Genomic DNA, 25,084 nt, shown 5'->3' with positions numbered 1-25,084 from the left:
AGAAATTACCATAATTCCCATGTTGCTTTTGCTTGCCTTCTTCCTTTTGTCTTAAAACTGGCATCAAAAATCCTTAGCTGATGGTCTTTTGATAAACAAATCCACCAGTATTTTTCTCCCCTCAGTGAATACAGCTGATGGGGGGTGAAAGTGCCGATCTACCATAGTTTCTACCTCACCAGATCACAGAGGAGAGCAGTCAGGTAGCCAGGGCCCTGCAGGCAGCCTGGCAAGGGATCTGCTTGTCATCTCTACCTGTTGTCCCCAGGATGAGTCAGGCTTTTCTTCGAGTCCCTTTGAACTCTCCCTGCAGCCAGCACTGCTGCTCCTTAGACAAAGGCTTTGGATTGGCAGTGCCCATAACAGCTGCACAGCCCTGTGTTTTGGGATAAGAGCTGCCTTTTCCCCAGCCCTGCTTCTCGTCCATCACTCAAAGCAGCTGCAGCAGCCACCTTGAGGCCCTTCAGCTATCTGGTCTTCCAAGCTCCTTCCTTAGGAGTTTCAGTGGGGACATAAGTTCTCTCTGGCCAGTCGTGTTTCCCTCTGGCATTTGAGGCATGGCTGTGTTTTACCACCAGTCCCTTGGAGAGGTGGAAGGAAATGGCAGCTCCCAAACCCTCAGTTCTCCTGGAGAGAGTAGGACACTAAGGAGTAGCAAATAGGTGACAACAGCTATCTGCCATCCCCTCCATCATCCTCTACTACTTTATGCTGTCAGATTGCAACCTTTCCTGAAAAAGAGAGAGGAGTTGCTTTGAGGATGGGGAAGGGTTTAATCTCTTAGTAGTTTGGGACTAATCCGCAAGCAGAACCAAGTCTGGATAAGGAAGGCTGCAGCCTGCTAGCCCATCTGCCAGTTCCCCTGTGAGGAGGGCAGCACCCAGCTGGCCCTACGCTGTGGAGCACACAAGGGGATGTAAAGCCAGGGAAGAAGCCACGAGCTTTCTCCAAACCCTCTGCCAGGAGAAAGAGGAAGGGAGTTCCTACTCATCCCTTGGGCTGGAGAGCATTGTGGATATCAAGATGCCAGGCCAGGCTTTTTGTGAGTCTGTGACTGCCCTAGATATGCTGCCTCTCTCCTTGCCAACTGACGAAACATCAGAAGTGAGCAATGGGAGACTTCTGGCTGCCCCCAGTACAAAGACAAGGCTTCTCCACTGAGCTGTCCCCACAGGCCACAGTGCCCTAGTGCTCTGCCAGCAGCCCCGTGAGCCTCACAGCATTTGTGGGTATGTGTGCTGTTCATGAGATTTACACATAGATCCTCACCCTGCTCCAAGAGGAAACATTAAATTAGGGGCCAACATTCCTCTGAAACAGATTTCCTGCCAACCTAATTAAGAAAGCTGAATCAGCAAATTGGCTAATCATAAACTTCTTAAATAACTAATTGAGCTCTAAGGCTCTTTGTCAAATTTCCAGACAATGGAAATCCCGCTAAGGGAGAGATCACGTCAGTAATCCGACTAAGGGAGTGGATTTGCTGCGTGAGACAGCTGAGCTGCTGCTGTTCCACATACTCACGCTGATATACTGAATAGCAGGAAGAGGCGTGCTGGGCCATGCATCTCCTGTTTTCCCATAAAGATTCACAGTAAACACACAATGCATCTAGTGAAACAATGCCTGAAAGTGCATAGTAGCACTGAGCTTTCCCTTTTCCAGGGAAGAAAACAGCATGTACCATTCTGAAGGGATTGATCAAAGCACAATGGAATAAGGAGCACGCACCTATTCATCTTGTTAACCAGCTTCTTTGCCATTGCATTTCATTTTTTGAAGTAAAAAATGCAGGATTTTGTTTGACGTGCATGGGTTTGCAGCAACTTGGTGCAGCAAGTGATGGAACAGAACAGATCAAATATTTGACATTTGTCTGCTAAATTGAGGCTGGAAACATGACTGGAAGTCATGTCTTGGGACCAGGAACAATCCAAAGCACCCTTCCAAGCGTGAAGCTGGTGTCAGCAAGCCAGGTGTCTCTCCAAGCCCATGTGTTGCCTGTGGCACTAGCACTTCTATCTTTATTTGTTTTGGTTTCTGGATGGGATCTCAACAGGTCATTCCAGCCCATGGTATCTGCCAGCCTGTGGAAGCTATCCCAATTATAACATATTCAAAATAAATTAAATTTGTAGTTTATATAGGCTGTAAAATACATGCTCCCTGCCATAGACCAATCATTTAGTGTGTATTTTAGACTCATGGACATTTGATGAAGTATGTATGCAGTTCAAGCTTACTTATGTCAGGCTCTATTCAAGTGATTTTTATACAAATATGCATTACAGAATGATTTCTGTAACTGAAGCCCAGAGTATTCAGCTAAACAAATTTGTACTGTCTGGCCGTTACTCTCCTAAATACACAGCACACTCACTGCATGCATCAGTGACCTTAAGACTTCATCACTGAACATCAGGACCCATAACAAATGTGATGTGGGCATTATGATTGTTTCTCTGGTTGCTATGTCTTTAGTGAACGATGCTTTAAATGATGAGAGCTATTACTGATAAAGTTAAATTGCAATTAATAGACTACTTTCTTTTTCTTTCTTTTTAATCTAATATACCATACAGCAGACTTGGGCAAGCGAGTGGTCTTAAACCTGTATTTAATTGAATAGAAACTATGAGGGAAGAAACATTTGCAGAAATTCTTTCTGGATGAAACAGCTTCATGTTCTCTGTCCCTTTAGAAGGCATAAAGGGAAAGAGCTCAGATTTACAGGTTATACTTCGTAGAATTCACCTTATAAACTGAAACTTTTTAGCTGTGCTTCTCAGGTTGCAAACACTTCCCCAGATATTTAACTTTGTTCTTATGGCTGATAGGAAAAGCGTTTTTTGAAAAGCATTTGAAAATACAAAAAATAAAAATAAAAAAAATCCCTTTCTAAAGGTAAATGTGAAAGAAGAAAAAAAAGTTTTAAATAAAATGCTGTGCATGCTTTCCAGTTTTGACAGTGATGGATGAAATCTTTATATTCAGTACTTTGCAGCCATTAGGAATAAAAGTCTCGCTCTTTACTAAGTGAAAAAGCACAAGCTGAATCACAACAAAATGCCCTTGTGAGCTGGGAACTGTGACAATAGATGCATTTGAAATCAGCCCGGATAGATGTTCAAAGCTGAAGAGAGATCGGCTGCTGCCTGCTGCTGTGCAGTCGCAACCTGTCTGGGTAAGATGGCTGCTCAGACAGACCAGGCAGAGCACTGGGAGCCAGGAGACCCATTCTCTGCATCCCTGCTGTCAGAGATGCTTTTTGTGGCTTTAAGAGAGAGCAGTTAAATAGTTTCTCCCATGAGTAAAATATAGCTTGCTGCTTCACAATTACACCATGCCATGAGAAGGTAAAAATGCTCTGTGTTCAAAACAGTAAACACTTTCCCTAAAGCCCTAAGACTTGCTTTGCTAGGTACCTAGCTACACTGGGTGTCCAGCTCTCCTCCACATGACAGCCTAGCAGTGGATATACATGGTGAAGTCATTCTTTCCTGTATTCACATGAAGGTCGGGTAAAGGAACTTTGGAGCTGGAACAGCATGTCTAGGGTAAGGAGGCTGCTGTTGAAACACAAACCACTTTTGGAGACTTGTGTAAGTGGATTCTGGGTTAGGACTGCAGAAGTCATTTACCTGTCCTCCTTGCTAAGGAGAAGCGTGACACTTCAGTTTTTCCAAAGGGAAGAGCAAGTAGTACCCCCAGCTCAACATACAGAAACCTCTGTGACTTGTGCAGCCCACTCTTCATAACAGCATACCCCAAGAGTCAGTCCTGCATTGCTGTGCAGTGCTCTGCCCGCATCCTTGGAAAAGAGATGCAAACATTTTTTCTGCTCTGCACTGCTATATACCATGCCTGTCTCTGGTCAGACCTCCAGAGTGCTTAAAGCCACACAAAGCTCATCAGTGCTCGTGCCAGCTCTCAGTCATGCCAAAGGTATGGCAAAACAGAAGAGTATGCAGCTGCTTGGGGGCTTAAAGCCTGGTCTGGAAGGGGCCTCGGAGGACAGATTTGTATCCCTGCTCTTGCTTGGGTTCTGGCAGTTGGACATAGCTCACTAATCTCCCCAAGTTTGGCTGGGTCAACAGAAATGAGGTACACTGGCTGAAAATATTGTCTTGCTCAACTTTCCCAAGTTGGTAGTTGACGACTTAGTTGCCTGACCCTTCCTTATGTGAAACCTTTTCAGTGCGTGTGGCACACATACATGATCCAAATCCCTGTTCATCAGGACCAGCGTAGCCACAGTACACAGCATCCGTTCACCTCCCTTCTGTCCAGCCCTCCTCAGCCTGCTGGCAAAGCCCCATTGATGTGTGCCCTGAAACCTCTCCAAGAAGTGGCACAGTCCCAGCTGCCAGATTCTCTCTGTTGGAGGTGGAAGTTAGGGAGGGTTCCGGTGTTAAGTAGATGCATGCCAATGTCCTGGGGCTGAATGACACAGAGTTGAGCCTGGGGCTCAGGCTCAGAGTGGCAGCTGAAGTCAGCACTTGTTCTTTTTCCCTCCATTTGTTCACCACCCTGTGGATCATTCAGTGGGATGTGAACAGACAGACTAATGTTATGTACTGTGCAATTTAAATTCTCAGCTTGCTTGAGAAGGTGGAATTCATCAGGGAACTGCTGAAATCCTCAGCTTCTGAAATGGTTTTTGGCTGACAGTAGGGGACAGAGGGGCAAATACATCCCAAAATTTCATTTCATACATCTCAAGTATGGAAAAATACAACTCTGTCACAAAGGATTAATTTCTCTTTGTCTTCCCACTGCATTGAATCCCATGGACCCACACACACCATGCGGTCCCTGTGGCAGGGAGCTCCGTCTCCTCCCACTCAGGCAGGTTTGAAAACAATTGAGTTAGCAAGGTTCAGCTCTCAGCTCTCAGCAAAGAGACAGGAGCAGTCACTGCCTGCCTGCTCCCAGCCCACACTGCTAAGGAAGCAAATCAGACTCATCCACCACCAAACAACGGCATTTGTGCTGATCAGGCTGTGTCTCTTGGGAGGATGTTTGCAGTCAAACGCTGTGACAGTGAGAGGTGATGGCATCCTAAATGAAACATTTGAGGGTTTGAAGCATCCAAATAACTCACTCTTCAGAATAGCATAAGCTGATGTTCACCAAATTCCTGGTCTGTCTGCTTTGCCCAATGCTACAAAAGCAGTAGTTCTCCTTTAGACCTCCTCTAGACCAAAATACGTGCTATTCTTACCTCTTCTGGTTAGGACAGGGTGACAAAACCCATACCACATATGGCAACATGTACCAAAGAAGCTGTTCAGCATTTCATTCAAAAACAAACAACAGCAGGAAGATACAATTGGAACTAGTTTTGGTTTTGTCTGAAGTCTAAAACCAGAGGAATGACTAAGGATTTACTCAAGTCTGAAGTTTCACATGAGCATGCTTCCTGTACCCATTGCCATCTTCCCTTGTCACTGAGAAGCTAGATGCGTACAGCCAGCTGAACAGGTAACAGTTTTAAATTGCAGTGAGTCATACAACGTTGCTTGTAATCGTTCTTTGGCACCTGGTCACCACCAGAGCTTACCTTGATGCAGCTGTGGAGCAGACGCTGCATGGCTCAGAGGGGTTAGGAGGCAGAGCAGGGCGATGTGAGGCTAGCACAAAGGCACAGCTTGCTCACTGAGCAGATCTACCTTGTTTTGTTGAATGATTTTAATGTCAGTGAGGGACAAAGTGTCTTAAAGTGGAGTGACACCATGCTCAAGAAAGTGAGATGTGGTTGGCGGGTCCAGATAAAAGACAGTCCCTCTGCTCTTCAGAGCAGCGGCTGTGTCAGAAGGATCCTGGACATGACCCTACCTATGCACACCCTTGCATGTACACATCACTCCACAAGTTCTTCTAGCACAATCTCCAGGATTAGCTTAGGTAGAAATGGTGCAGCCAAATTGTCCAGTATTCCGCAAACTCCCCACTGGAACAGAAGTTTGGCTCCATTCAAGCCTAGAACCAGGTAGAATACCCAACACAGCAACGCTGCTCATGATCAGACAGAACCTGCAGGTTCCTAATTCAGCATGCTTTTTAATGTAAAAGGCAGTGCAGGCTACTTTATACCTTCCTAGCCTCTTCTGCTCTTCCCTGCACAGAAAGTGGCTGTTAGGAAAACAAAGACTTGGATTTGGATAAAGCTGTCTCACCCTCAGCTGTACCAGCCCTGCTGGGACTGCTTGCCTGCTGGATCTTCAAGCTGTCACATTTACTCACAGTGTGCACAGTCACCTACAACCAACCACTGAGTGGGAGGGATACGGCAAAACACGTGGGTGTGAATATTTAACTAGATACAATGGTAAAAAAATGAAAACAGCTAAATGAAATGAAAGCTAAATAACCCGTTTCAAATACTTGCAAATGGTAAAAGCATTGTTGGAGCCCTGCTATTACACTGCCTTTTACTGCCAACAGTTAGTGATTTACCTGAAATAGCTGGAAAGCAGCCTTGTTTCATTCTGGTTTCCCAGTCTCCAAGTCTCTGTCATTCACCTCTGCTGTATCTCTGCTGTATTAGCTTTTTGCTGATCATCCAACAGCAGACTCAGCAGGCATGAAATAGCTGGTGTCTGGAAATCACAGTCTTCCATTCCTTCATTTGTTCTCCTGTGTACTATTTTCTTGCTATTGGGCAGTAGTGCCTGTTAACCACCCTTCCTCATTCTTCTAGTGCCTTCAGGTTGCCCAGAATTAGGTGGTTTTGTAGTGTTGGTATAATTTTCCCTCAAGTCTACTGCTTCATGTGCACATATTGGAATACAGCAGGCAGCACAGGCAGATCTGGCCATAGGGAGCCTTAGCGTGTCTGGTCCCAAAAGTTGCCAAGGGTGGAGGACAAACTAAACCTATTCTCCGTATTGGGACTGTGCCCCTCATGTCTCAAGCTGAGGCCTCAAGGCTTAGGGAGCCATACAGGAGCACAGATGTCATTAAAGACCAGTGGGGAATACCTAAGTATCATACCAGAGACTCTGGGATTCTGGAAAGAGTGCTTTCCGTTTTTATGTAGTCCTAACCATGAGAGTTGCCCAAGGACTTACTTCCCAGGTTTCACACAAGGGTTAGCACAGCTGGGTAACTCGAATGTGGTGATGTTGTGATTTGTGCTTGTCGTCAGCCCATATGTGGCAGCCTTTAAAGAAAAGTGTTGTTTGCTTCTCAAACTTAGTTTGTTGTTCCTTCTCTCACCTTCTCTTTACTGTGCTGATACATGCATTTGATTGCAGCTTCTATGAGAACTACTTTATTTGTGAATTTATACCTTTTTGTTTTGGACCCTGGAAGTAATGTTGTCAGAACTGGCTGTGTCAACTGTTTTTCTAAAAGGAATTTTGACATGTAGCATTTGGATCCAGTGCCTTCAAACAAACGTATGGGAGCCAAAACCAAATGAGCTGGAAAACTTGGAAAAGAGCTCACTATCTTTAAGATGGGTTCATCAGCTTCACCTGCTAGGCTAGGAAGAAATACCAAACAGACAATAGGCACTGAAGACCTACCATCCTGATGGACCTGGTGGTTGATGGTCAGCACTGCCCAGAATTTCTTAAGGAGATTGGCACCAAAACCGCTTCTTGGGGCGATGGTTCATAATACTTATAAGGCTCAGTAGCAGGACTCCTTGCCTCAAAGTCTAAAGAGATTCACCATCACCTTCCAGAAGCTTGTCCTATCACCCTTGGGCTGGACGGACCTCCCTTCTCCCTGCCGTCTCTTGTTCTTGGCCACTCAGGTTTCACAGCATCCAAGAGAGGACCGAAATGTCGATTCATGCTTAGAAATATGTCTGGCTGTGAATGTGACAGTGGCACATTTTGTCCTGCAGTGCTATTGCTTTGGGAATGTTCACTCCAAGCTAACAAGTAGGTGAGAAAAGGGGTTAAATAGGAAATTTATTATCAGTCAGACCCACACATTGAATTAGCACTCAGTAAGAGCATAGAAGTAGCCATGGGAAGACTTATAGGAGGAAGAAGACACTTAACTAAAGTCCAGATTCATCAACCAAATGAGCAATCTGAATTGGAAAAGAGCATTAGTGCTTGTATGGAATAATCAATAGAAATTAGAGAGTGCCAGTACATTTAAAAGGCTCAGTCAGGCCTTAACTATCTTGACAGAGAATGAAATCTTTGTGAGTCAGGTGCTTTTTGTGAATTACACAGCACCTTAAAGTATTGGCAACTTGTCTCAGCACTGCGGATTTGTGGTCAGCACTGCAGCTTCTATGTAAATGGGGGGAAGTTGTTTTGTATTTAGGGTTGTAAACCTTTGCCTCGATAAAACCATGCTTTATCCCTCTACGTCTGAATAGTAACATTCACATGGCCTGCAAAATGTCAGCCTTTTTTTTCTAGAGACAATGACAACCAGTGCATTTGCAAGTTCCAGTCATGAGAAATTACTGTGATTTAAGGTTTTGCCTTCGATCCTGTATCAGTCTCTTTGTTGCTCATGCCAGAGAGAGTTATTGGTCTGGTCCTTCCCCTGCCAACTTCAGTGAGCTTTTATTCACCTCTGATGTCAGCAGGAGCAGGGCTGGGTATGGTGTGTGTGGCTATGTACTCTCCTCTACCACTTCCTCATTTGTGCTCATTACCACAGTTTAGAGGCATCTCTTCTTGCTTGTCCCTCAAAAAAGGCAGCCTTGTACACCTGTCTCCCTCCTCCTTCCTCATGGATAGAACGGAGTTGTGCCACCGTGCACTGCACACCCTAATGGCACACAGCTTTCCCACAACAAGTAGCAGGTGCTTTCTTCTCCAAGGGGAATAAAATCTGCAAGAGAAAAAAGTATATCAACACATTTCACACACCACAGGGAAAGCAGAAGCAAGACGAATTCACTATTCAGGTTCCCCAGCCAGCAGTCCGATAAACCCCTATTATTCAGGCATGACACAAAAGTAGTTTCCAACATTTTCTCACACTCCAGAGAACATTTTTAGCCGGGTCCCGCCTTGCTGGTCCCATAGTCTTCGTTTCCGTACAAGCCTTGCCTGGCACTGCAGGATGAGTCTCAGTTTTGTGGTTAATTGCTGACTCAACCCAACTTGCCAAAAGAAACAAGGAAGGACTTTGAATCAGAAATTTGAATATTGATTTATATGACAATCCATCACACATGAGCTTCTATCCCTCCTATCCTGGTGGCAGCAACATATTTATATAGCACAAACACTACCTTCCTGCAAAGGCTTAGCTTTTGCACCTGAGCTCTAGTTAAGATCCTTTGGTTAGAAGATATTAAGAATGGAAATAGTTTCTCCTATATGAGAAACTGTTTAATCCCCTCTTGCAATGACTACACAAGAAAAGCTCCATGCTCTGTAAGAGATTTAAGGTACATTTCAGCAGCAAACAGAACATGCTCTGAAAATTAAGCAAAAATATGCTGTTTAAAAATGTGGCTGAAGAAGCTTTCACTTTTTTTTTCATTAAATCTTCAAGATTCAACGTGAGATAAAAGAGGACACATTGGGGACAACGCGGGCAGTTATGAGGAGAAGCAGAGAAGGCAGCAACATTTATTCTGTGGGATGTTACTCTGTTGAGTTGCCTTCCTGGGAAGTAATAACTCTGCTGTCAAGCCTGGCTGGACTAGAATTAAAAAGAAGATGGTTCTGGATTGATGGAGGCACTTTTCTGACCCAGCTGGGTCCCTCAGTAGCAGTCTGTAGAGGAGAAAATGTAAAAGGATGAATTCCTTGCCCAGCCCACACTACTGTTTGAGTCCATAGCTGCAGAGAGGCAAGATTTGTCCTGGATCTCATCCTGAAGCTCCATGACCATCTTAGTGTGGCATTGCCAGCAAGCTGCTGTGTGTCCAAGCATACTACCTTTAGCCCCTAGTGAGCTTGGAACACAGCTTGTCCAACCTTCACAGTACCACTGCTTGGGAGATGGAGTGCTCATGTCCTATGCTATTAATTCCACCATGCTTTTTGCTACTATCAAATCTGGATTTCTGTAGCTGTATGGAGACCACCAAGGCTGTTGCCCTAACTTTGCTTCTCTCCTGTCTGTCCCACATGCAGAGAAGCAGAGGGAGCTGGCTCGGAAGGGTTCTCTGAAGAATGGCAACATGGGAAGCCCAGTTAATCAGCAGCCCAAGAAGAACAATGTGATGGCACGGACAAGGTAAGAATTGGAAAACTCGTCTGTGCTCTAAGCTTTAATTCCTAATGACCTTAAGACGGGCAAGGACAATGTTCGTTGTCATTCCCCCATTGCCAGACTGCAGGAGCAGTGATGGCCCTTTCAAAATGCTCTGTCCTGTGTTGCATTTTGTTCCATGGGAAGATGCAGGCACAGATTATTATCACTGGGCCCAGGACCAGTGATAACAGAGCCTGCAGACAGCAGTGAGCCTTGCCTGGTAAAAATCAGGGGTTTTATATGTCTTCAGTGCTTTGGGCAACCCTGCATAATAAGTAATCATACCAGCAGGACAGTGTACATTTCTGTGTCACATAACAGCAAACTGTTTTAAAGCTTAGTTCTGACTCGACTGCTTTTATCCCATTAATTCTCCTTCTTCTTTTTGAAAATGACCCCTTCCTCATACTGAATAACTTAATGAGGACTTGTGTAGAACCCATCTCTGTGTGCTTTGCTGAACAGCTCCTCCACACTTTGAACAGCATGGTCAGACCAGGAGCTATTTTGGCTCATCTCTGTGTAACATAATCAGGCAATGCTGTAATCCACTGTAAACAAAGAAGTTTTTAGATAGACATTATTTTAGTGTGTTTCTTTTTTTTTCCATGCAGGCTTCACTACAATAATGTATCACTTATCTGCATTCAGGGGGCAGGAACCACACTGAGTCAACAGAATTACACATTTTGCATGCTACAAGAAAGGTGATAATTTTTAGTGAAGGATCACACTTAAAATGACAGCAGAATCTACACATGTTCTAGTTTAACCCAGCAAGCAGCTGAACACTACACAGCCACTTGCTCACTCGCCCCCCTCCTAGTGGGATGAAGGAGAGAATTGGAAAAAGGCTGGAATAAACACCATTGACTAAGACAGAAAAGGAAGAAAGAAATAACAGGAATGGTACTAAATATATGTATGCATACCTGTACAGAAGCACACACCAATTGCTCACCACTCACTGATTGATGCCCAGACAGTCTCCAGGCAGTGGTAGCTCCCTTGGCCATCAGTTTTATGGTTGTTTGGTTTTGCTTTTTTGCATAACGTAATGTGGTATGGAATATCCCTTTGTCCTAGTTCTGTCCCCTTCCAGCTCCTTATGCCACAGCCCCCCTCACTGGCAGGTCAGTATGAGAAGCAGAGAAGCCGAAACGTCCATGGCTCTGTCCAGCACTGTTCAGCAACTACTAAAACGTCGGTGTGTAATTAACATTATTTTTCTCCTCCATCCCACACTCGCATCATACCGTACAGTATGAAAAAAATCAACTCTGTCTCAGCTGAACGAGTACAACATGAAGGCTGCATTTTTAATGATGAATGAGAAGGTGTCATGGATTATTACATACTAAGTAGAACAGGAGTGGCAGGTCAGAGCCTCTCTCTATGCAGCACATCCAACAGATCAGTTTCAAATTAGTTCCCAAAACCTGAAGCAGTAGTCGTAAATCATGCCAAGACCTTGTCAAGTTTTATCTGTAAGCCCTTGTGACACTGGTGAAAGATACTGCATTGCTCACTGTTCTGCATTTAGTTTTTGAGACCATATAAGGGAGGCAGGTTCTTAGTGGCAGTAAGAACTGCAAGTGCTCTCAGATGGGTTTTCCATGCCTACTGCTCTTCATTGGTTTCCAAATGCAGTCTGGGAAGATTTGGACTCTTTAGGCAGTAGGTAAGAGCAATTGTAGCAGATTTGCTGCTCAGGAGATTTAGAAACACTGAAATTAGTGGGGGAAGATAATAAGGGAGAGAACATGGAACTAGTGCTGATGCCTACCTGTAAAATGAGAGACTTCTCACTGGAGAGGCTGCTGCTTTAGAGCTGCCAGGAAAAGGAGGAGTAATTTGGGTGGGAAAGGGTTAAGCAGTGACAAAAGCTTTAGAACAGCCAGTTCAGCTTCATTACATCTGTGAAGATCTGAGCCTACATAGCCAAGCTAAGCCTGCTATCAGTAGACTTGCATTTCTTAGTTACTTTTCACACAGCTTTTAGAAGCTTCCTTAGGATCTGCAGAACAGAAGTTTTCAGCCTTTATATTAGTAGCAAATGTAGCCATTCTCCATTGTTTGTATACAACTGAGAGGTGACTGGCTTAGGTTCTTGATGGCCCATGGTTCTTCATCCCCCAGCTCCTTTAGCTTTCTGGGAACAAAGAGTATATTGACACAGACCTCAAATACCTCAGAATGGTTTACTCTGTCCTGTCATAGACAGGGCAGCCAGAAAGGCAGAAATGCCACAGGCTTGATCACAAGGCTGCAGTACAGTGTGAGAGACTCCAGTGGGATATTCTGCAAAACATCTAGACTATAGTTCTTTAAGTTTGAACAGCTGCTTCCTCCAGTCTCTGCAGGACAAGGAAAAGCTAAAGCCATTTTCCCCTTTTTAACAGTTTTGCTCTTCTCCTTGTCAAATGTTTTCCTTCATTCAGCTGAAGTGTGTTGCCTCTCCTTGTCCCTGCCTCACTTCCTTCTCCTTCTCTGATGCTTTTGTTCTTTGGTATTACTTCTATGAATTTCTGAAATCCAGCCTCATGTACCAGGTTCCCTTTGCCATTCGGTCTTCTCCTGAGCTGTGGGGACAACCAGCTTTAGAGGTGAAATGATTGGATCCATAGCATGCTCAGCCTTCCTAACATCAAATAAAATGTGAGCAAAGTTGGGTGATGCTGGCACTGTCATTTCAAGCACTGGCAGAACTTGCAACATCATCAGCACCTCTTCTACACAGATACTGTAATCTGCTCTGAGGATAAGCTAAACTTAGATATTGTTGCAATGTATTTCATGTTAAGGGACAAAAAACAAGACAAAAAGCTCATCTCCACAGATGAAATTAAGTATAACCACAGCCCAGCTTTGTTCCAAGGACACTGAAAAGCAAAAGTAAGGTCAATTGGGATGTGAAGAAAAAACTTAAATCAGAGACACAGACATTATCACAGTTTCAGTCTGCTATAGAAAAGCTGTAGTTCTTGTACTAAGAAAAAAAAGACATTTCTCAAGAAAAAGATGTAGTGAGTTATTTAAATCAAGTAAATAACACCATAAGGGGCTGTTCTCTTTGATTCCCAATGGTGCTTCGTTCACTCACAATACAGTAACAACTGTCACTGTGTATGGAGCAGAAGCTTGGAAACTGAAGAGCAAGTATGGAAGTAAGTGTTTCTGGAATCAGTGTAGGCAAGCTGCTGCTGCCAGATCACAACTTCTGTTTTTGTTTCAGACATCTTTGCTTCTTTAATTCCTTCCTACGTTGCAGGGAGTAGAAGGACTCTCTAAAGGCTATGGGAAGGGTTATTGAATTTTGCAAGTGGGTACCATTTTTTGCAGTTTCCTGTTGCAGCAGGTTGGAAATTCTGCATCAGTTTTAAAATTAATTTAGTTAGACTTTAGTTTCAATGAATACAGTAAGAAAATACAACCAATCATGAGCATATAGATCTGCTTTGTGATAACATTTGAACTATTTTACTATCCCCGATTCTTTCCTATCTTCAGTGCCTTTAGCTTGTTAAAATCATAATGTCTTCCTGAGTTTTTCTGAGCAGAAGAACATTGCAGCTGTTATAGAGTAGTTGAAGCATGAATGAGACACATTATTGTTTTTAGACTTTCCCAAAGTCTTAGTCCCTTGTTAAAAGTCTAGTCATTCGTTTGGGAGAGAATCTGATTTAACCCACTGAGCAAAGAGATTTTCATCACACTCTTGAGTTCACACCTGCTAAATATAGTACCTTGCTCCATTTGCTCAGTCTGGTTGATCTTATTTTAAATATGATCTCAAGTCTTTGTGCAGTTTTATGGATGAAAGAACTCTGTTGTGAACTGGATACCATTGAATAATGTGTTTTCCTTATCTTAGATGCTCTGAAGTCTATATTCCTTTACACAGACTCCCTCAGGCAATTAAAGGTGCAAAGTCATCACCAGCCATTGTAACACTTACGATTAACTGAAAGTCATCATAGAATAATGGGATTTAAGAAGTGCTAGTCCATCTCAGCTCCTGTGCTGTGCCCACTAGCTCGTGTTTATCAGATTACTTACTGAATTTAAGAGTGAGACCTTAGAAGTGCTGTATTATGAGGGCAGGGTAGGGACTCAGGCAGAAAAACCAAGTCCCGGATTTCCAGTAGTAGAATAGTGGGAGTGTTATGCCCCTGGCTTTCCCTAGTCTATTTCTCCCATTTACTGATTGCAAGTACCATGTATTCATTGCTATGGAAAAAAAAAAGAATTTGATAAGGCAGGCAGTGCTAGGTGAAGAGATTAATGACACCCAGAGTTTACCAACAGTTCTATCTTCCAGAGAAGAGCATGTTTCCAAGGTAAGTCCAGTGCAAAGCAATGAAATGGTGAAGTCTCACCTGTCATATGACTTTGATACAAATGTGTGTTACTGAGCTGTACTGTGTGGTTAATGGACATCCTTTAATTTTTTCAGGCTCGTCGTTCCCAACAAGGGCTATTCGTCATTAGATCAGAGTCCAGATGAAAAGCCACTGGTAGCCCTGGATACGGACAGGTATGCAGGGTGTTAACAAGATTATGCATTACAGTGCAAGCAAGTTTTCACAACAGATTTCATAACTGGTCTATGTGTGTGTAAACAAGCGGGAAGAGGCAAGAGTAAATAGCACTTTTTTGGAAATGTCTGAGGTTCACAAATGAAAGTTGACCTCCAGACTCCTTTGATATAATTTCTCTGTGCCTAAAGAACAACTTCACAGCACTAGAGAGGACTAACTGGGGAATACAGGGCTCTCTGACTGTTTCCCTCTTTGCTCTGTCTTGTCCTTCCCTGCAGTGATGATGACTTTGACATGTCCAGATATTCCTCCTCGGGATACTCATCAGCTGAGGTGAGTTACACTCTCTCTTGCCATCCTTGCCATTAATGCTGATAGTAGAGCAACAAGAAAGAGCCTAGAGTGGCCTTTTGAAGCCAAAAATGGCTACGCAAGGAATTTACCAGTGGTGTAAACTTTGGAAGGGCCCTTGGCAGAAACTGTGCCATGCTTTTTTCTTCTCAGTGGTCTAGCTGGCTCCATCCCCACACTGGCATGGCACAGACACAGATCTGCCTAATCAGCCCCTTTGACCCACTGTTTCACTGAAGCTTTTCCCAGTTCTGCTGAGTCCACAGTGTTGCCCTACGTAGTACAAAAGCATCAACTTGTCTGTCATGGCAGCTCAGCAACTGTTTGCTTGCCAAGGACACAAATAAAGGACCTGTGAGTGCACTGCTATTTCGAGTCCTTATGGGGGCCAGGATTGCCTAATGGGTGTTTGCTTGGAGCAGCAAAAATTCCAGGAAGGACTTACAAATATGATCTCTTGTCCTCTCAAAGAGAAAAGGCAGGAAGTTTGGGCTTGATAATTTCTTGTATTGTTTCTAAATAGATTCCCAAGCTCTTCAGTGAATTAGTTGCTCAGCCTCTGGCTGCTGCTGCTTCTGTAGGATCTGATTTTATATCCAAGGTGCTGAGCAGCCATTCTGCACATGAGCCATTGAAAACTCTTCCCCCCTGTATCCCTTCTACCCCTTTTTCCTAGGGGAAAAATACCATTAAAGCATTGAGAAGTGTTCAAGAGTAAACACCAGATCAAATTGTCTGGGCTATTAGAGGGCCCTGTCTTGAAGGGTTGTTCCTTCAGAGCTGGCTAGATTGCACTTGAATCTTAGGTTACAAAGAACCAAGTGGCTTGACCACCTTTCAACTGCTTTAATGCCCCAGACTAAGTGAGTAGATTGCCCAGTTCCCAGTTGGATTATTCCTATTTCATAGATGGGAAATATCATATATATTTAACATACCATATATGGGAAATATATTCCAGAATAAGAGACCTGCTTCCTCATCCAACCTATCAGAAGAAATAAGTTGCAAGTGTTTGACTGTTTGTCTCTTTGTCTGTAGCAGATCAACCAAGACTTGAACATCCAGCTGCTAAAGGATGGGTACCGGTTAGATGAGATCCCAGATGACGAGGACCTTGACCTAATCCCCCCTAAATCGGTCAATCCTACCTGCATGTGTTGCCAAGCCACCTCCTCCACCGCCTGTCACATCCAGTAGTGAGGCCGGCAGGCTGTGATCAGTGCTTTCCACTATAACTGTAAAACTTAACAGCCATTGCTTCCTCCTATGGTAGGACGTGCACCTCTTTGTGTTCATGGAGCCAGGAGAAACCCAAAAATTCATTTTATGATTGATTGATAAGTTATTTTAAACTATTGTTAAACAAAAAACAAGTTGCTCAAAGTGCCAGGCAATGCCTGACACAACTGACTGGTCTGAAAAGTGAATGCAGAAGGGTCGAGAGACCGTTCTGGGGGTTTTGTAGGCACCAGAGATATTTCGTAAGATGTTAGTTCCAGAACAGAAAGTTGGGCTGCAGTTAATCCTACCTGCAAGATCAAGAGGTGTCAAGGGGTTTTACCTGAGGTCAGTTCATAGTTCATTCTAAGCATGATTTGATCTATGTAACCAAAATTGTACCACAATAGAGGCACAAATGGCAACAGAACAGGGCATCCTTTCTTATGGCAGCTCTAGCTAGGACTAACACAACACAATTCATTCACTTGCAAAGAGGGCAAATAGGTGGCATTTCACTGTGAGTCAGTACTAGCTAGAGCTGTTGTGTCACATATCCAATGCAATCTTCCTTTGGCACCACATTAAGTTATTTCCAAACACATCACATTTGATCTACAATCCATCCATGCTCCGAGGGGATTCAGTCTTTGACTGAGAATGCCATACTCATGAATTCAGTTATACCGACTTCAGCTTATGCTTAATTCCTGTGAGACCCATTTGTTTCCAAAAGTCTCCAACTTCGTTTGACTAAGAAAAAATGAAACCTGCTAAGACAGGAACTGAAGGTCAGTGCCAAAAAAGCTAGTAGAAGAAAGCATATTTTTACAGAGCTTGGCTGTTGATATTCTTTTGAAACTGCATCTTTTGGTGCCTGTGGGAGAGATTTGTTAACCTTGTGGTGTCAGACTTTAAGGGAGTTTTAAGCAACAGAGGGATAATGAGCAGATTCAGCTGGAAAAAAAAAGAGCCACAAGAGAAAACCATTATTTATCGCATCTCTGCCCACTTATGAACCAAGCTTTGTCTGTTAGAGCTGTCCCACATCAGGACCAATTGTGTCATGAAATCTGGCATTACATTTCCTTTCTGGACTGAATTGCCAGCTCACCAACAGATTGTTTTCAACACAAAATGATTTCTGGAATTAGGAGATGTCCTTTCCTGCTCAGCTTTACACTGCTGGCTTCAGAAGACATGGGACACAGATGGTAGATGAGCTAGCTTCATTCTCTGATGCCATGAGATCTTTGACACAAGCACAACTGTGTCCTTTTCTGCTCAGCCAGAAAGGCTGCTTGCATTATATCAGCACTTGCTTTAGAGACTGGTGGAGGGAAAAGTTTTAAATTTCCTATCAGAATTCCCCTGGGCCACAAGAAAGAAGTTGGCTGCTCTGAAGTACAGATCTCCTGCCTCAGATTTACACATCATGATCTGATTCTTTAAGAAGTCTCATCTCTCTTAGTGATGAGAAGGCCCCTTAACACCCTGAGTATTTTTCTGTGCAGTACAAGTCATGATGTCATGCACACCATAAGCATAAGAGCAGGCATTCAGGACTCCTGGGCATTATTCAGGAGCTGGCTTCAGACAACTATGAAAGATGCTTTCCCCCTTCCTAAAACAGGACTATTGGCCCTATCTGACAACAAACAGAAAGAGATTGAGCAAGCTTGTTTACTGAGCATTTCCGCCTCCTAGTGCAGAAGTGCTGATTAACTTGTCAACTCCCTTAGGAAGAGAGTATTCCTCAGTTAGAACTCCTCTCAATTTCTCATCATATAGCAGTGATGAGGGAGAGTATTTCACAAATGTTTCTAAAGAAGTACAAAGCTTCTAGTCCCCAGTTCCTCGTTTCTTTTGTGTGAGATGAGCAAGTTGTCTGAAAGGATGAGGGGAGCTCTAATGTGTTGGTAGAAAATATCAAGGAGTCTATTTTTCAAATGCGGAATGTGGTCAAAACTTTAAAGAAATCCCATGGTCTAAGTAAATCCTGTAGCACATGGCCCAATCTCTTTAAAGGTTCGCACTTCCAAAGCAGGATTTTACAGTTCAGCATCAGTACCATATAACATCTTCATTGTGCTTACCCTCCTGAGTCAGTGTCTGTGCCTTCTAGCCAGGCTCCACACACTCAGCCTTTCCTACAGTCCTTGCTCAGGAGCTCAGAGCATTTTGGTGAGCTTCTCGAGCCATGAGATGTCTGTTTCCATGGGTCAGCCCTTTCAAACTGTAGATCCCACAGGTCACCATCACACCACCTTCATGTTTCAACAAGGATCGAAGGAGACATGCTGAGATGAGTTTCTCAGGACTGCAACTCTCTGTAACCATTGCACCATGGCACCTCAACCAAGTCCTTGTTTTGCCCCTGTTGCTGCTTTTATCTGCCTGCCACGTGGCTTGAGACATTTTCCAGTTCCCGCAGCCACCTTCCACCCTTTGCATTGTGTGATGGGCACCTGCTTCCAGCATAACTCCTTAAAGTCCTTTGGAGGGAGATACTCACTTGCACATGGGAGTGAGATTAATTTAAATGTTAACCAGGCCAATGCTTCCTGCAAATACAGACTGAAGCACAGGCCCAGGGTTTCTCCCTGCTCACAGAAGGATTTAGTTGCACAAATAGCTGTTTTGGCATGATAGTACAGGACCATAAAATGGCAATTTTTTGGCTTCTCCTCTCTATGCTTTGTGTTCATATATTTTATTAGGGGATTAAAGTAGAAATGGTGGGGATAAGTAGTTACCTGTGTAGAGTCATTATCAGGAAGGCTGAATGAATTAAGGCATTGCACGTGTGGCTATCATAGAAAACTGATCACTAACCCTTCTGAATTGCAGCCCTTTCATCAGTTACAATCCTGAGATGTGGTTGTTGGCTTGTTACAGAACATGATTGCCAGCCCAGCGTTATGTGTTAACAGCGGGTTGGGTTGGCTCTCCCTGTCTCTCTTGTTTTCAGACTTTTGTTTCAGCCGTAAGGTTTTCCTTGTGCCCTCATTAAAGGTTATGTTGTGGTGGGTTCCCAGGAAGGAGTACACGAATGTGGCCACTGCTCTTTTACACCACACCAGCAGGTTATCTGCTGCCATGGCTGGAGAAGGTTAAAGCAAGGAGCACAGCCTCTGACTCTTTGCTGCAGCACTGTAAAGCTATAAAAGCTCTGCAAAGATGCTGGGTGCTCTCCCAGCTACAGTTTGCTTGCAAGAAAGAGAATCATTTATTTGCATCAGTGTTTGCACCATACCAGATGGCCTTTTCAGACCCTATTTTCCATCCAGAATGAATACCAGAGGGAGGTATGCCACTGAGTATGAAAGGTTGCATTACTGTTCATCTAAATTAGCAAGCAGTTAAGCTACTTTATAGTGACGCCGGCACCTACAACAAAGGAATTTGATGCCTCCTAAAGCCAGACCAGCTTTTTGCTAGGATTTTAAGTGCTTTTAGTCTCCAAATTACTAGAGTTTAGGCAAATCCTTTCCTCATATTAGATGACAGCTGTGCTCTTTAGCATGAGCTGTCTTTGGGCTGCAGTGTCTCAGTGCTCAACTCTGTTTCTCCAGTCTGCAAACTCGCCATTTCCAAATGTCTGCTTATCCTCCCAGTGTCAAAGAAGGTCCTCAGATAGCAGGATCTAGTCTGCTTTTCTGTTGGCTGTATAATCTTTAGCTGGAAGAAGGCTGATGTCTAAATGACCTTCCCAAAGGCTCCTTTGATCTTGCCAGACTTATCTTGAAGCCAGCCTTTGGAAGAAGCACTGGATCAAATCTGATGTTGCTGCATGTCGGCCCCAGGGTGTACATTTGGCCCTTCAGTTTGCTATTCTCCTGTGACCATGTTGCCTGCAGATGCCTTGCAACTTGCAAAAGCAGAGGGCCAAGCCTGGAGCACAGACTTCAAAAGGGACTTCTAGATGCTGTGCTCAGCTGTAGACAGGACAGACTCAGCTGCTCTGGTTTGGCTCTCCATCTTCTTTCACAGAAGGAGGCAGCTGCTCTGCTCAGCTGTGTGCTGGCTGACACACTGGTCTGAAATCCTGAGCAGAAACCTTCCCTGTCCATGCAGTGTGTCCTCAGGGTGGCCTGCAAACTGTACAACAGTGCACAGGAAGCTTGAAAAGTGCAGCACCCTGCATGTGACTCAGCTGCAAAATGAAGATGCTTTTGAAGGAAGGAGAGTCCCAGCTGAGCACCAGATGGAATAATAGAAGGAAAGCAAGCAATAACTGGAAAGGCTGCCAAGTGCTGCCTTGGCCTAGGACAGGTCCCAGTAGTCCAAGCTTATCTGCCTCAGTACAGTGCTGATACCAGCAAGGAGCAAAGCTTGCTTTCAGATGCACGCTCAAAAAACACCGTGTCCCTCAGCCGGCACTGCAGCTAAAAATACTACTGCAGAGACTCTACTGGACCATCAGAGTACAGAAATGAGATCTTGCTGCTTCTGGCACATGTTAGATGTTTTCTCTAGCCCCAGGCAAGTCACATCCCCTCTAGACATCCATTCTCTTCTGCAATACTGGGAAGAAATCTGCCTTCCCATGACACTACCACCTTGCATGGATGTTACTGAGTGTACAGTGAGCACCACTGTTAGGTTAGCTCTGCAAGCAAGATGCAAAGAGCATGCTATTAAAGTTTCATAATTCTACAAAGAACAGCTCTTCTTTCCCTCAGTTTACCAGCTTCTGGTTGTATTTGTGTATCAATGCTGCAGAGTGGAGCTCAGTGGAAAGATTAAGCAGCTTTAGGGACAGATGTTTGGCAAAGATATGTTTCCGAGTTTTGCTGCTGCCTTTGTACAGCTGGCTACTGAATGTGCCTGCTGACACAGAGAATGTGTAGTAACATTCAGTGGCCCAACAGCACCATCCCCTGCTAGCAGAGTTAAGGGATTTCAAAGTGCAGGTAGTTTTACAACTCAGATAGTGAACTCTAATGGAATGGAGGAGATCACCATTTGTGATATTCCCAGGGCAGTTTCATGCTTTTATTTTTAGCATTTATGTAACAATATGAGATGTATTTGTCTGGTCTCTCAATTTTTTCCATTCTTCCTTCAAGCGCACAGGGGGTATGGCCTCTCCCACCTATCCCAAAACAGGCTTATCACCTGGCTGCTGCTGGGCTCAGCAAGCCCAGGCTGCACATGCCACCCTGAATGTACCCTGGTTTTGTCCTCTGGCATCCTTCAGAGCTGACTCTTCACAGCTTCTGTCTCTCTCTGCTTTTCATGTCTTGAAAGTAGATTTTCACAATTGGTCAGAATGTCCTCTAGGAGGACACAACATCCTTGTTATTTCCAGTCAAGGCTTTCTTGTGCAAGAGATCACTCCAGACCTTGAACTGCGCTTCATCAGACAAATCTGCCCGTTGTAGAACTACACAACTCTGAAGCAGAAGAGCCATCAGCTTAGCACAGCAGGGTCAGTTCTGACCTGGGATTGCATACAGAAGGTTAATGCCACACTAACCGAGGAGCAGGGTTCTCACAGGAACTGCCAACTGAGATTTCACACCCCGTGTAGTGCAGCTGAATTGTTGCCTTGCTTCCCAAAAATTACAGCTATATCCTTTCCTGTTATCCCAAACACTGGTGGCAATCCCAGGATCACAGTGGATAGATGCTGTCTGGCTGAGCACTCCTCTGGCAGCCTGCTGGGAAGGCAAGGGCCAGAGCTAACTGAGGTTACGTGGAGCAGAGCATGCAGATTGCCATGGCAGAACACACACACACACCAGGACAGACTGCAGCTTTCCCTGGCACCCATAGAGAGCAATTCTTCCCATTGCTTCCCAGACCAAATTGCCAGCAGAAACTGGTGGTGGGTCTGAGCCTTTCTGTGAAAAGCTGCTTCAGCCAAAGATGCATTTGCTTCTGGAAGGAACACATCTTGCTGATTGCACCCAGTCTGTGAAACAGCCATTTCCATGGCAACAAATGATGAGAGGGGTAGTCGAATTTATCTGAGAGTGGAAGGTACAATTGAAGCTTAATTAAAATGTTACTTTCAGATGTGTCACTGGAAGCAGAGTAGTAAGCACCAGGAAAAGAAGAGCCACTGAAAGGCTGTGCTGAGATAAGTCCTGTTACTTATTGAGGTGTTTGCCCTCCCCTAGCTGCCCATTTACCTGTCCCAGGTGTGGTCTCCAGTAAGCTGTGAGGTGATACAGACCCATGGAGAGGTGGAAAACTTGGGCCAGCTCTCCTCACAGCAACCCAGCAGGAGATGCAAGTGTGATGGTGGGAGAGCCAGTGAGACAGCTGGGATTTCCCTTCGCCCTCCTGAGCAGCCCAGAAGAAGACTGTAGGGCTGAGGGTCACCCATGTGATTTTAAAACCTTGGTGTGAGACACCATCACCCTGCTAGGGTCTGGGACTCCAGATCCCTGCATGAGCCTGACATCCATGGGAAGCACAGCTGGGACATCTCTCAGTGGTTCCTTTGTCTGCTGTGAAGCAAATGCTGGTAGGGGTGCAGGTCTGCAGGGAGAATGGCTCTAGTGGAGGACAGAGTCTTTGCGGGGGAGAAAATCCAGAAAGATATTCCCCTTCTTCCCCTTACGCACATTTATATCCATTTAAAATCCTTCCGTGGGGGCTACTGAACCTTCAGTTTAATAAAGAAGGGAATGAACCACTACAAAATAGTTTTCTGGAAGGTTCTGAAAGTAGATGCCACTTGCATGCGGAGCTGCTCTGTGTCTAACGTGCGACTTCCAGACTTCAGTGCATCCTGCAGCTGAGTCCCTTTGTGTGCTGTGTGGGGCCATGGAGGGAGAGCCAGAGCTCACCACCACACCAACAGCTACAGCTTCCCAAACTACAGAAGGGTTAGGCAAGGAAGTGAGGAAAGCAGCAGCAGTGATAGAAGTGTAAGTAGTTGTCACAGGTAAACTTTGGTATCTATGTACAATGGTTAGTTCTAGAATTGCAAGCCTTGTTATATTGCATACGTCCTCCTTTCACTCTTTTCTCAAAGCAGCCATCATCTTTCCCCCGTCCCCACCTTGAACTGGTGTTGGGCAACACAGGCAGTTGCACCAAAATGATTCTCAGCCCCGTCCTGCATTCTCCCCCTCCTACCCAAACCCAAAGCAGACCAGACAGCTGTTGGCTATCACAAGTCTTAATTTTTAGTAACTCCACTCGAGTTTCTTTCTTCATGTACTATAGCTTCCTCCACAAGCACCCCAGCAGGGCAGTACAAGAGGCTCTGACCATGTCCCAGGAAGCTTCTTTGCCCCCTGGCAGCACCCTGCAGACATGCACCTTACTGGGAACGTATGGGTCAGTGCTGGTGAGAGCTGGCACTGCTGACCTCATGCGTCACAGCTGATGGGGATCCACCAGGGGAAGCTGGCAGGGAGTGGCTACTGTCCCTTTTCTTTTAAATTTGGAGGGAGAGGGGGATATTTTTGGCATTTAGATTATTGTCCACCTTCTAGTGGCCAAGTTCTGGGCTGCATTAATAATTGGGGTTGATGGGCTGTCTGGGCAGCTTCACACCAACTTCAACAGGAAATGTCATGGCTGTATCCATGGCTGAGTTTCTCCCGTGCTGGCAAAGAGCAGGCTGTGCATCCAGCAGCTCCAAATGACCCGGCAGGCAGTGAGGCAGCCCTCTTCTGTGTTCAGATCAAGTCCATTTCATGCCCTCAGCTTGAAAGACACTAAACCCCAAGGAAATGCTTCCAAGGTCTCCTTCCACCACGCAGTGCCTGGTGCCCAGTGGAGGCATTTGTGGGTCACTGAAAATGGGATCCTTCTGGGATATATTTAATGGAAATGCCTTTCAGGAGAGACCTCCCAACCTTTTCCTTAATCTCAGAACAGGGGATGAATTTCCAGCTGTCCTTGCATATAGTGAAACATAGCTGAAACAGCCAAATGCAAAGTAGAGTTAAATGTAGGGTTTGACCTGAATAACCTTTTAATTAGGAAGATAAATTTGTTGTAGCTTGACCTTAGTCCATGTTAGGAACCTGCTAATCATGTGACATGCGGAGTGTATTAATGCTGCACTTAACTTGGCCATTGGTTTTATTATCTGGTTTGGGGAGTTTTTCACTCCTGAAGCATCAGTCTGCATCTCGTATGTTCTTTTCTTTCTTTTTTTTTTTTTTCCTCTTCAGAACTTGTAGCACATGTTGTACTTCTGTTCTCGTCTGCGTAGAGTATTGCCTTAAACAGATCAGTTGTGTTGTGGTTTGTTTTGGGTTTTCTTTTTTTTTTTCTACCATCAGTTTTATGCATTAATTTATTTTAAAATGTGGGGTTTTTTTGGAAAAAAAAAAAAAGAAACTTATAAATTTTTTTTTTTAACATTTCCATGGCAGTATTTATCATTGTTACTGGTTGTGTGTAGTGTAACAATTAATGATATTAAAAAGCATACATACAAATACCAGCCTGCCAGCCTTTGTCATTGGAGTGAACTGGACAGCAGGGCATGAAGATACAAACAGAGCCAGGATGGTGTCCTAAGATGCCCCAACTCTCACTGATGCTGAAATCAGGGGTGGACTAACAGATGGACAGAGCTGATGTTCAGGCATTGCTGGTCAGTCAGAAGGGATGAAAACCTGTAGCAGTGCAGGGATGCTCAGAAAAGAGGTGTCCAAGTACGGGGATTCTGTCCAGCATCCTGATTCGGGCAAAAAGTGCATGTGGTTTCTGTAAGTCCTCCCCTTGTGAAACCCCATTGCCTGCACTGAGCTTGGGGATCGCTCACCTACACCAGCCCTGCAGAGCCCACCACTGCAGTAGTA

At 44.6% G+C, this 25,084-nt stretch overlaps 1 protein-coding gene across 3 annotated transcripts in view; it reads left to right on the top strand.

Annotated features, from left to right (window-relative positions):
- FAM219A (family with sequence similarity 219 member A) overlaps nucleotides 1-24,718 on the top strand; it is a 98,789-nt gene extending 74,071 nt beyond the window's left edge. For 2 of the 3 annotated variants that reach the window (XM_085214433.1, XM_085214431.1), the window contains exons 3-6: nucleotides 10,071-10,173; nucleotides 14,648-14,728; nucleotides 15,011-15,065; nucleotides 16,125-24,718. In XM_085214433.1, the coding sequence (XP_085070559.1) occupies nucleotides 10,071-10,173; nucleotides 14,648-14,728; nucleotides 15,011-15,065; nucleotides 16,125-16,283 (398 nt within the window). In that variant the 3' untranslated portion in view covers nucleotides 16,284-24,718. The remainder of the gene's footprint in view (nucleotides 1-10,070; nucleotides 10,174-14,647; nucleotides 14,729-15,010; nucleotides 15,066-16,124) is intronic. The other variant, XM_085214432.1, reaches the window with a different exon arrangement.
- The last annotated feature ends 366 nt before the right edge of the window (nucleotides 24,719-25,084 follow it).

Source organism: Meleagris gallopavo, chromosome Z (genome assembly GCF_905368555.1).
Source record: "Meleagris gallopavo chromosome Z, MGAL_WU_HG_1.1, whole genome shotgun sequence".
In the NCBI taxonomy this organism is placed as follows: Eukaryota; Metazoa; Chordata; class Aves; order Galliformes; family Phasianidae; genus Meleagris; species Meleagris gallopavo.
Note: the sequence above shows the minus strand (reverse complement) of the source record. Positions and strands in the feature narration are given on the sequence as shown.